Source organism: Impatiens glandulifera, chromosome 1, assembly GCF_907164915.1.
Source record: "Impatiens glandulifera chromosome 1, dImpGla2.1, whole genome shotgun sequence".
Lineage (NCBI taxonomy): Eukaryota > Viridiplantae > Streptophyta > Magnoliopsida > Ericales > Balsaminaceae > Impatiens > Impatiens glandulifera.
Window position 1 is genome coordinate 89,228,089 of NC_061862.1, and position 12,487 is coordinate 89,240,575.

Here is a 12,487-nt window from a genome sequence, read left to right on the forward strand (position 1 = left end):
AATGTTCTAAGGATCATCTGGTACAAATTAGGGCAAAAAGCTTTATGAATACTACAAATTGTTCTAACATTTAGCCAACAAGAAAAAAAATACATTAATGCAAAAATCTTTCTTAGCAAAAAATAAATCTTAGAGAGCAAGCAAGCAGCCATAAAAGCATTCATACTGTTCTAAAGAAATCATCTTGTTCACACTAATTGCAAACAATAAGCATTCACATTATGGTGTAAACACAAGAAATCATCTTGAACACACAAATGCAAAAACCTACAACCCATTATAAGCACATTGTCTATGATCAAATCATACACTTTCAACTCTATACAACTGTTCATTTGCAATCATATATTTACCAAATCTTAAAAAGGAAAGAAATGCAAAAAAAAAATCTTTGGGTTCCAAAAATATATATATGAATATATGATGCTATTAAAGACTATAATATCATCTCAATATATCAACACCAATCACTCAATAGACTTTTGAATTTCATATACCATAGTCTAACATTAAGGAGGCTAATTTTCTTGATCAAGACCAATCACTCATCTTGAAAAAAGTGCTTAGTTTCATTTTCATGCAGTTCTAAACAAATGTTCTTTCCTTATTTTAATATCTAGGATCAAATCATATTTAACCAACTAATAGACAATAACCATAAAATGTCTAAGAATTTCATCAAAATCTGTATAGCCTGTTTATGTACAAATACAGTAATAGCTATATATATACATATTACTCTATAAAGTGATCTGAATGACTAAGAAAGTAGCCAAGTGACCTTGCACTACTACTAAACTTAAATAACTTCGATGATCCACTCTCCTCCCTCACTTCCACCCAAGAAGATGAAAAGAAAGTAGGGTTAGGGTTAGAACCCGCAGGAGAAACACCTACAAGATCTAAAACAGAAGAAGCTACAGGTTTCAACTTCATACATAGGGAAATTGAATGCTAAATTATCAACTTTATGCTCATTAATTTTCCCATTTCTGTCTAATGTATACCTTGATGTACCCTGAAATACCCCTTTTGCTTCCCATGGAACCCTAGGTACACCCCTCAAGTTCCATCTTATCAGTATTGCATGTTATTTGCAAAATATAAAAAGTTTGAAAAATATACCAAAAAAACAAACCACGAGATAAAGTTATAAAAATACATATCAAACAATAAAAAAATAAAATCTGTAGACACTTATTCTCAAAGATCTGTCTAATTCCTTTAAAAAAAACCACCAACATGACAATTCAATTCAACCTACTGCTTTCTGCTAATGTATCAAGAGTTAAATACATGTATTTCTCAACCTGGAAAAGCCACATCAATGAATAAATTGGATATGCATAAACATAAAAACTTTAAAAACTGTGCTTTTGATACAACAACCGCGCTAATAAAGTCCCAACCCAACTCTCTACGTAAATATAAGGAGTGAACGCGACAAATCATAACTCTCGTAAGTATATACCACTTTTTGTTCACAAACTGAATTTTAGCCAATATAAAACAATCCAATAAGTCTAGTGTCGGTTATCGTTTTGCATTGTCCGAGAAGGCTCACCACCATTTCGCCCCTGTTTGGATGGGGCAACCTTGGCTGGGGTTGATCGTTCAGATTGAGAGAATTGAATCATGATCTGCATGAGAATCGTAACACCTCCCAATGCAATTCCCGATATAGCGATACCTTTCCATGACGAAAGTAGATTTGACCAAAGCAAGAATTTAGTCGCGCCAAATAAGAGTAGGCATGCCCATGATATAACCACCTGCCATTTTTTTTATTTAGATTCAATTATCGGTATAAGTTATAAAGAGAAAGCGAATGTATCGAATATCTAATTCTCACCACAAGAGACTTTAGTGGTCGCCCGATATTCTGTTGTTGGTCTGGGAAAGTGTCGTCCTCGTTATGTTTATCCAATAATTTATCCTGTAAGATCAACAAAAAGAATATATTTACATGCTTTCGTATATACTGTTGTGTTTGAAAGATAAGCATTTTTTTCTTTTACTTTCCATAAAACTGAAAATTAAGGCTGAAAGCTGAATATTGAATGTTAAGTGTAAACAATAAATAAAGAATGAATAAATCAAATGAAAATATCTAAATTTCAAGTACTTACAGACTATTTTACCATTGTAATAACGTAATTTAATTAATTTACAGAGTTAAAGTTGCCATTTATATATCCTTAGTTTATTACTATTATTGAATTAAGCTAGACTTAATTGGAGCTGTATCTAAACAATTGAGTGATCTTATAGAATCGTTATCAATGAACTTAATTCAAGTAAGCATTTAATTTTTAAGATTAAGAGATAATTTGTTATATCAAACACTGCCTAGTTGTCTGTTACTAAGGGCTTGTTTGAAGTGGAATATTTGGATTTAATCCAAGGGTTTGCTTGATGTAGTTTATTTTTTTGAAATAATATGATATTTGGAAGAAAATCTTGTTTGCTGAAAAAGTGGATTTTTTGGGTGTTAGAATTGAACAAAAAAGGTTGTATAGTTGTTTAGGTTTGTGAATGTGGTGAACATTGATGAATTACAAGTTTGTCCTGGGAAATGGTTTATTAATGCCCCACAAAAAAAAGGGATCCAAACAAGGCCTAAATGTAGACTCCCCATAAGAAAAGCAACGGGAAGAATCCGAAAAACCAATCCATCTTATGCTGCTATTTTGTCCACTCGTTATATATGCTCAAGGTTTATTGGGTTATTCCAAGTTTAGTCGGAGAGTTTTGAGAACAATGGATTGACTGGACAAAGAGGGACTGCAAAATAATCTCGATTGACCTATGGTGGATCATATGGGGTGAAAGAAATAGAACTTGTAACAAAGATAGAATCAAATGATTGTTCTTCATTTCTTTTACATCATCATAAAGGGTGGGAGGTTTTTTAACACTGCTGACAAAATGATTAAGGTCAGCTCAGCACACTATTATTTTGTCATTTTCCCAAGGATATTTTGGGCTATCCTTTTTTAGGCAATGAAAGTAGCCTTTGTGTGCTTTTATTTTTTTTTCTAAATAATATTTTTACCTTTCTTGATAAAAATAAAATAAATGGAAGCAGAATTTTCATTGGTAAAGGGGGTACCTTGGCAACAAATATGTCTCTACACCATTGTGCAACTTCATCTTCTGTTTGAGGCAAATCCTTCATTGCATGGCGCTTCAAATGAACATGAACCTGCAGTTTTAAGTAATTTATTAGGACATACAGCCTCAAATGCAACAAGCTGATGTTGAATCTTTATGCAACTTATAAGTCAAACTCCGAGTCAAATTAACTAAATCAGAACTTTCCTTTTAACAGCTCGGGTATTTAGGTAAACACTATGAAAATAACCTTTTTGAAGTGAAAGTGGGTTATTTGGGTAAAATGAAGAAATTAGTAATTGATATTTTGAAAATGGTATAAATAATAAAAAATAATTATGAAATTTTAGTATTTTAGCTGATGATTTGATGGGATGCTGGATTATTTGGAAATCTGCATCAAATCAGCCCCAAATGCACACTTATAATGAAAAGACAAGACCATGAGGCAAGAACAACATGGCTTTTAGAATATTCTTACCACAGAAGGTTGCCCTTTGAAGAGCTTTAACATTGTAGGTGGAGGAGAAGTTTTAGGTATGGCCACTGTTACTTCATATACCGCAGGCACAAAAGAGCGCATGTGAGTTACTGCACATACAAATCCCTGAAGACACAAGAAATCATTGAAGTGATAATCCACAAATACCTTGAACAAATCCAGAAGCATCACAATAAATAATTATCTCATGAATTAAGAACAAGAAAAAGAAAAGGCTACATGCTGATCACCATCATTGATATCATTAACCAAAAGCGAGTTAAACATTAAAAGCTTCAATTAAAAACTTGTTTGCCAAAAATCATAATAATCTATTTCGATACGTGTTCTTCTCATCATAATTATGATCGGAAAAAATCTACATTTGACATGTTTGCCAAAAATCACAATAATCTATAAATAATCATGATGCAAAAAAAAAAAAAAAAACCTATATACAAAATGAAGCCAAAATTCACACCATAAAGTAGATTATTATCTAGAAGATCAGCTTTATACCAAATAAAGTCAAAAATCAAACTATATTTCGGATCATCGTCTAGAAAATCTTATACCAAACCAAAACTAACACTTTCAATTTAAACTTCGGCGATTTTCCAAGGGGATCATGGTTGTGACAAATAGCTCAATAGTTAGTTTAAGACTTTTATGTTGGGTATCCCAGCAATAGCATGTTTTAGAAATTTCTCTGGTTGAATTTCTAAAGAATTTCACTTTAGCTATTAGTTTATAATTATTACACGCTAACCATAACTCTTCCTTGAACTAACTAAACCTCTGTTCACATCACATAGTTTCATGAAAATGGTCATTCTTATGTGGTTTCATAATACATACATATACATAAACTAATAACTAATGAGGAACTAAAAAAATAGGAAATCCAGCATCTTACAAGAACATGAAAAAATAATAATAAAAGAAGCCAAACAAGAATATTGTTATGAATATAAAGAACATCTTTATGGGAGTTGATAGAAAAGCAAATATGTATCGCAAAACTATCATACTCAGATGTTGGCCTACCACAATCGTTTCAGTAGCTAGACATTACACGGTCCCTACATTATCTTAAGGAAAAGATGCCTGAGAAATAAATAATGGAAGGGACAAGTAAAAACTGTAGCCAAGCAGTAAACAAGGATGTAGTTGTTGTTTTGTTCCTACAATCACATAAACCATGGGCCCATTAAGATCTATAAACAAAGGTGACAGATGCATACAGACAAAGCTAAATATAAGGTGTAGAATTTCAGATGATCAAAGCAGAAACTAGGATGAGATCCAGATGAATCACATTTGAAAATAGAACTTAGTTAGACACAAATTTAGAAATTTATTGGCAGTTTCTCGTCTGGATCCGAATTCAAATCCAGAACAGAAAATGTTTCCAAATAGGCATAGATCTCACATGTTAAAGTTAAATAATCGGTTCTAACCTTAGTACGAGGGATCAAAACATTTCTTGGAACGGGCAATCCTGTCGAAGCAGCATACTCTTGAGCAGCCAAAAGCTTCGCCTTTGTGAAGCGAGTACCCTCCACAAAAAGGGCCAACCAAAATGGCTGGGGGTAATCCCTCAATCGTCGAAGACCTATCTGTGTAAAGTAGACCAAATAGTGCCAATTAAGGGATGCCAATAACATATCAAAATTGTGAGAGTAATAAAGACATGCAGGTCATACTAAAGAAATCATTTGGTATATATACCTTTAATGTACTTTCATCTTTAGCCCAGCTTCTTTCGAGAAACAGATATTCAGAAAACCACATAGACCAACCTATCACCTGTGCAAAAGAAACCTCATCTTATATGCAGGAATATATCATCAGGTATTCGGAGAAAAAAATGGGGAAAGAAAAAAAATACTTGTTTTGTTTGATGAAAAAGTTGGTTATTTGGGGTTATTTATGTTAAATGACTAAGTATCATGTATTTAATATTTTAAAATGTTATAAAAAAAAATAAAGAAAGGATATTCAGTATTTTAGTTGATGATTAACTCCCGTAAGAATATGGGTGACTTGTCAAGGTGAAATCTTACTGGAAGAAGTTTTGATGATTTCTTCATGACAGCTAGTGCACTCCCAAGGCAACCTGATCTCTGTTATCATAATATTCAACTACCCATTAAAAACAGGAAAAAACAAACATGATAATTCACAAATATCAGCAATAATTCTTTTTAAAGCAGATCATATAAGTATCAGTAACGTTAATCAGAGAATAAAATTATTAAGAATGTAGCTCTTTTTAAACAACAAAGAAACATATATATCACACCTGGGCCAAGACCCATCCAACAAGCCAATCTATATCACTTCTGTGATTAGACATGAGAAGTGCATGCTCTTTCCCTGAAATGTTCCAATGTATGAGAGTAATGTTAGGCACAGTCATCAAGCCAGATTGAATACAAACAAAAAAACATAATAAAGAAGATTAAGATTTTAAATCACAAAAAAAGAAACTAAGGCATACCCATTTTCTTAAAAGTTTCTGAATCTGTGAAGAGTTTAATCTGCAACCAAAAGAGGTCATTATGAGCCACTCAGAATTTGGTAAGTGCAATGCTCTCTAGACCAAAATTACTGCTTGACTGGAATAAAAAAATGCAAAAAACACAAATAGTATCTTCTAACAAATAGCAAATTATCTATAGCTTCCCTGAATTCCTAAAGCTATTTGCTGACATAAATGATTTTCTAAGCTATATAATTTTTTTCCCAAAAAATTATCTATAGCTTAGAAAATCATTTATGTCAGCAAATAGCTTTAGGAATTCAGGGAAGCATATACAACACCTTGTCCGGCTAAAACTGAAAAGATGTTTGTTTGCTTATGCAAAGACAACTGTTACTTATGTAAAGATGGAAAAAGTAGATGTTTTCTTAAGGAAAGCCAAAAAAAAAGGTAAGAAGAAAAGAGAAACTTCTTAGCACATGCACTACATCCCAAAAATACATTAGAGCTTGTTTGATGTAGTTTTTTTTTCTTTCCAAATAATATAATTTTTTTGGAAAGACCCTTGTTTACCGAAAAATGCGGATTGTTTGGGTTAAATGACTAAAATATCCTTTGTATTCAATATTTTAAAATGTTATAAAAAATTAAAATTAGGGTAATTAGGTATTTTGATGATGGGACAAGGGATTCCTTTCGAGACATTTGGCGATTGTGCTTATGTTTGTAAGTTGGAATTGTATACCAAGATACTATCCCCCAATCTGTTTGAGTTTAATAGTAGTTTTTCACTCATTTGATTAGTACAAGCCTATAGGATCTGTACTACCCTTTTGTTTGTTTTTGTTGGGTGCTTTGCTTTTGTAACTGTCGCTAGACTCCATTATTTTACTTAAACGCAGGTACTAAACAACTAAGAAGATTAACATCTAATTTTCTCACTTAGCTTAGGCATGGTTCACTTACTAATTTAAGAATGACAAAGATGAAACATCAAACTAATAATTTAAACCATTTACATAAACTAAGACAAAAAACACAAATTAAGACATTTCCAAGCATTGAAAGAATGCAGAAAAATAACCAATTGAAAGGATATTTACCTTAACTCCTGCCCACCAATCTACAATCCATACAAGCTCCAACCACAACAGTTCTGCCACCACTCTGTTGATCCTTCTGTATGTATTCTTTGAAAAGGGTCGAATAATAACATAGAAAAATGCCTGAAATGAAAGAAAGTAACAATGCAATTCGATGAAAACAGTTCAGGGTTGTTTTATCACAGATGAAAATAGGTAACCTAATGATCTAGAAACAACAGATTAAGATGAAAAGTGAGAACTGACAAATGAAATTAGCTTTGAAACGGCTGAGAAGGAAGGGAAGGGAAGGGGTATGAAAGCTGAAGATGATTGTTACCTGCACAAGATTGACGACGAGACCGGAGAGAAAAAAGAGAACTCCGAGCGGTACGATAACAGCTGCGGCTGGAATTGCCATGTTCTTCGCAAAGATGGACCAGTAGAGAGAGAGACAACAGCGAAAGGTTAGGGGATTTTAGAGCGAGATCATAGATGCACTTGTGATTTAATCTAGAGAGAGAGAGGGCTTTCATATATAATTTTATTTTTATCTTAATACAAGTTTAAATATTAATTAAAATAAAATATAATGCATATATCAAGACATTAATCAAAAAATTCAGATAATAAATTAATTAAATTATTTTTAAAAAAATTTTATATAAAAGGAAGTTGAGTATGATACAAGTTATAATAAAGCTATTTTATTAAAATATTTTTTTTTCTCTTATTTTCATTTTAAATATATATATATATATATTCAAAATTATTTCGGTGTAAATCGTATTCATGACATTTTGATCGTTTAGGTCAACTATTTTCATATGCGGTATTATCATTTTAAATACTAACATATATATTTGTAGATTTTTTTTTAGAAAAATATATTCTTAGTTTAATATGTAACTATAGACATAAATTTAATAAATTAATATTATTTTTAATAATATGGATTAATATATAAATAATTGAGATACTAACCTAATTAACTTATATAAAAGGAGGCTAAAAAATAATAGACACTTGAAAAAAAAATAGTTTGTAATTTATTTTTTATAAATATAGCAATATTTACTTTCTAAACTATAATATTAAGTGGAGGTAAATAAATAATTTGAATTACTATAATAATAATAATAATAACTAAAAAAATAATATAATAAAAACAAACTGATTATAAGTTGTGAAATCTTGATGGTCCCAAAAGATGGAAGCTTCGTCTTTAAGCCATAACTTGGCAGTAAATAGCCAATGGAAATTGAAAGAAATTGTTATCCGTTTTGGCTTTTATATCTTGACTTATAAACTTGTTTGTTTTGGATTTTATTGAATACTCAAATACATTATTATTGTAAAACATTTCATCTTAATTACACAATTTGGAAACACTTGATTTGAAAAAAAAAATATATTTAAAAACTATTTATTTTAAATATTTTATTAGAATATTGATTTAAAATGAAATATATTATAATTAGATATATATTAACAAACACGTCTAGTTTTAAATAAAGTTATAAAACACAAAATAATGAAGTAGGTCATGAGATTTAAACTATATAAAATTTGTTGTTCAATATTTACAGAAAAGGTGAAAATTTCTGATTTTGGCTCTTTTAATTTTTTTAGCATCGATTGGAGACAGTGTCTTATTTTTTTTATCCCTCATATTTGAGTTAGTGTTATATTTTGTTTAATCTAGGATCATGTTTAGTCTGGTCGAATTTTCATCCTTTATAATCCAAATAATAATCCAAATTTATTGTGGATCGTTTGTTGCTCATGTTCGTCAATTATTTTAGTGATGTTTTCTCGAGTATGTGTACATATCATTCTTAATAATAAAAGAGATTAAGTTGTTAAATCTAGAGTTGTTAATCTTTTATTCAATAAAGAGTTATTGAAACTCATATTTCATTTAAAGGTTGTTTACATGTATACTCTCTTAATTGATACGATATTTCTCGTTATTTTGAATATATATATAACAGTTATTACTGAACCTAACATTTTTAGCGTTTTATACTAATTTACGGGCTTTACAATATTTGATATATATTCTTCCGACAACACATTATTAATTTGTTCAGATTATTGCTCAATTTCACTATTCATCATGATGTAAAAGTGTTCATATTTAAAGTTAATTTTCAGTATTCATTGCATTTTAATTTTTATAAATTTGTCATATTATTTAACTTTTAGATTCTTATTTACTTATTTTTAACTCTTTATTTATAAGAAAAAAATAATATAATTTTTTATTAAAAAATATAATAAAAATTAAGAATATATATTTTATAAAATTATTTCATCTAAATTAACATTTTAATTAAATACATAATATAAAAAAATATATATATTTACTCTTCTAAATTAAAATTTAGTTCCAATGAGACTAAAGTGGAGTTCATTATAAATAACATTTTTATAAATTAATATTTTGTCATAATTATAATTAGTTTTAAAAATTATAAAAATAAATGATGAAATTGATATGTAACTTGAGATTGAATTATATAAAAAAAAATGTAAAAAGTTTATAAAAAAATGTATAATTTTTTATCATTTTTTAGTCATGTTAAATGAATTTTTTTCTTACAAAATTAAAAAAAAAAATTAACTTTCGAACAAACTAAATATAAAATGAAAAATGGACTTATTAAGCCTTTCTATTAATAAGATTTATTTGTTCTAATTAAAAAATTATTAATTGGTGTTATTTAAAAAAAAAGTTAATTTTAAAAAATATATATATTAATATGATGATAAAATAATTTATTTTTAAACAGAGAGTATTTTTAATAATTTAATTAATAAATTTAGTATTGTGATTTATAAGAGAGTGAATAAAATGATATACAATTATATTTGAATTTTTATAAAAAAAACTAAATCATACCCAACAAGGATTAGAAATAACACATTGTATACAATAATATTTTTTTTGAGATGTTCCACAAAATATTAACAAACATCTGTTAAAATTGTGAGATGATTTAACCTCATTATTATTAAAAAAAAATAAATTAAAAACTCATTTTCAAATATATTTACATTAATATATGGAATTTTGTCTATATATATTTTTGTAGTTAGAATTTATTTTGGGAGATAGCCTTCCACCATCCTTACTCATATTTAATATATATATTTTTTAAATTAGTATAATAAGAACACTCTAATTAAACAGTACATCCTCTCCTTATATTTCAAATATGTTAAAAATTGAAAAAGTTTATAAGTTTAGTGTGATTACAAATATCGCAATGAGTCATTTTAGCCACCTCCGAAAATAAATTTGAAAACAAAAAAAAAAATATTTATGTTTCAAAATGTTGAAGTAGCTAAGTATTGGTTTTTAGTTAGGCCAGCTACTTGTTGTACGTATAATATTAACTCAAAGCTTTTAATTAATTTTACAACAATATGGGCATATTAATTTTAATTATAATTATTGACACTCAACTACTTACCACCCAACTTCATTCATAGCCGACAAACATTAATAGTTTGAATCCATAACCCTATATTTGGATTTCCTTCTTCTCAAACTCAATAAATAATTTTGTTATTGTTCATTACTTCATATGCAAATAATCAATTTCTCCACCTATATGTAATAACTGAAAATAAAATAAAATTAGATAGTAGTTTTCTCTTTATTTTTTTGTCTAAGCAAATATCATTTTATTCACTCTCATATTCATCAAAATCAATTAATTAAAATACTAAAATATTCTATATCCGTGGGTCAGTTCGGTTCGAGTTTTTCAACGGTACATGTATCCAAACAAATAATTCGGTTATACTAAATCCAATATCCATAACCAAACATAAAACAATTAGTAATATTTTCCAAGCTTATACATTAAACTATCTAGTTTTTTCTTCAAATATATAAAACAATTAAATATAGTGTTATATATCAACCAATTACAAATAATTTATAAAAGATAAATGATTTGATTATCAATTATAAAAGCCAAGTAAAAGTGCTATCTATTCTATTCTTTGAGAGATACAAAATATATTTTAAAATTTATAATATTAAAAGTTGAAAATTTGACTTAACTTTGTATACTAATTTCTTCCTGACAATAATTCTACATATATTTGAATAATTAGTTAGACAAAACCAGTTCCGGGTTTAATCGATCCGGTTCAGAACCCATCTGTTATCAAAAATTTGTTTTTAAGTGATGATCAGGTTATCATAATAAAAGTGACATGCATAGTCTCGTCGGTGAATTTTCATGTGACTATGGTATAGGATAGCAATTCTGAGTGAATTAGGAAAAAATTATGGAAGGACCTAAATAACTAGATTGATTCTACAAATTCACAGAGCCCATTTTGGGAGATTTCAATATTATCAGATTTGGCCATGATCTACTCAAACAAACAATGACTGACTTTAATGAATATATCAAAAGTATTAAGTGTATAGACGCAACCAATTCCAGAAATTCTTTCACATGGTCTTCCATGCGTGGAAATGAGGAAGAGCATAATTGACAGAGCATTAATTAACGAAGCTTGGGTTTGCGGTTTCTGAAAATTCACATTCATGTTCTTAATTCGGGTATATCTGATCATTGTCCTATTCAGTGTCGGACCTGAGATTTCGAGGCCTGAGGCCAGCACAAAACTTAGTGCCCTCAAAACTTAATATTCATACATATATTTTTTTATCAATTTAAATATAATAGTATTTGTAACATGAATTTTAGAAATAAAATATCATCAAAACAATATGTCATAAGTAAATACTACAAAAACAAAGAAGATCCAAACAAAATATAAAATTCATGTTCCGAACTAGTACATAGTCACTTAAATATTACTCGTCTCGTATTTTTTGAAGCGAAAGTATTGATCAAGTTTGAATAATCAACTTTCTTAATAATTTTTTTCTCGATAGATAACATAGCTAACCCATTTAGTCTTTCTTGCGACATGGTTGATCGAAGATAAGTTTTAATCAACTTCAATTTGGAAAAACTCCTTTCCACAGATGCAACAGTAACTGGTATAGTTAGCAAAACTCGATATGCGATATAGGAATTTGGATAACAACCATCCATTGTTTTCAAATAATTCAGCACATCAATCGCTCTTTTTGCTTCTCCGGGTAATGAATGTCTTAACAACTTTAGTTCTAGAAATAAATTTGATCCATCAACATCGGAGTGCCCATCATGTGTTAAAGAATTTTGAAGATTGACACATGAGCTCAAGAGACCATCATCATCAATAGACTTCAACTTCTCCAAACTAAATAAAAACCCAAAGGTTTATTCGTACTTTTGAAATTGCTCC

At 28.9% G+C, this 12,487-nt stretch overlaps 1 protein-coding gene across 1 annotated transcript; it reads right to left on the reverse strand.

Annotated features, from left to right (window-relative positions):
* Positions 1 to 1,326: 1,326 nt before the first annotated feature.
* LOC124919233 (1-acyl-sn-glycerol-3-phosphate acyltransferase 2-like) lies at positions 1,327 to 7,683 on the reverse strand. The gene is made up of 11 exons (XM_047459429.1): positions 7,503 to 7,683; positions 7,184 to 7,306; positions 6,099 to 6,138; positions 5,901 to 5,974; positions 5,662 to 5,721; positions 5,327 to 5,404; positions 5,056 to 5,214; positions 3,596 to 3,721; positions 3,113 to 3,205; positions 1,853 to 1,936; positions 1,327 to 1,772 (listed from the first exon to the last, which is right to left on the reverse strand). Exons 1-11 carry the CDS (start codon positions 7,581 to 7,583, stop codon positions 1,524 to 1,526), a joined length of 1,167 nt encoding a protein of 388 aa, XP_047315385.1. The 5' UTR covers positions 7,584 to 7,683; the 3' UTR covers positions 1,327 to 1,523.
* Between the last annotated feature and the right edge of the window lie 4,804 nt (positions 7,684 to 12,487).

Bases quoted from the DNA above. Each gene is read 5' to 3' on its own strand.
- LOC124919233 (XM_047459429.1), bottom strand. From the start codon at position 7,583: ATGGCAATTCCAGCCGCAGCTGTTATCGTACCGCTCGGAGTTCTCTTT. The intron at 6,139-7,183 runs GTAAATATCCTT...TTTTGGTTGCAG, and splicing joins ATTGGTGGGCAGGAGTTAAG to ATTAAACTCTTCACAGATTC. The intron at 5,975-6,098 runs GTATGCCTTAGT...GGAACATTTCAG, and splicing joins AGAAACTTTTAAGAAAATGG to GGAAAGAGCATGCACTTCTC.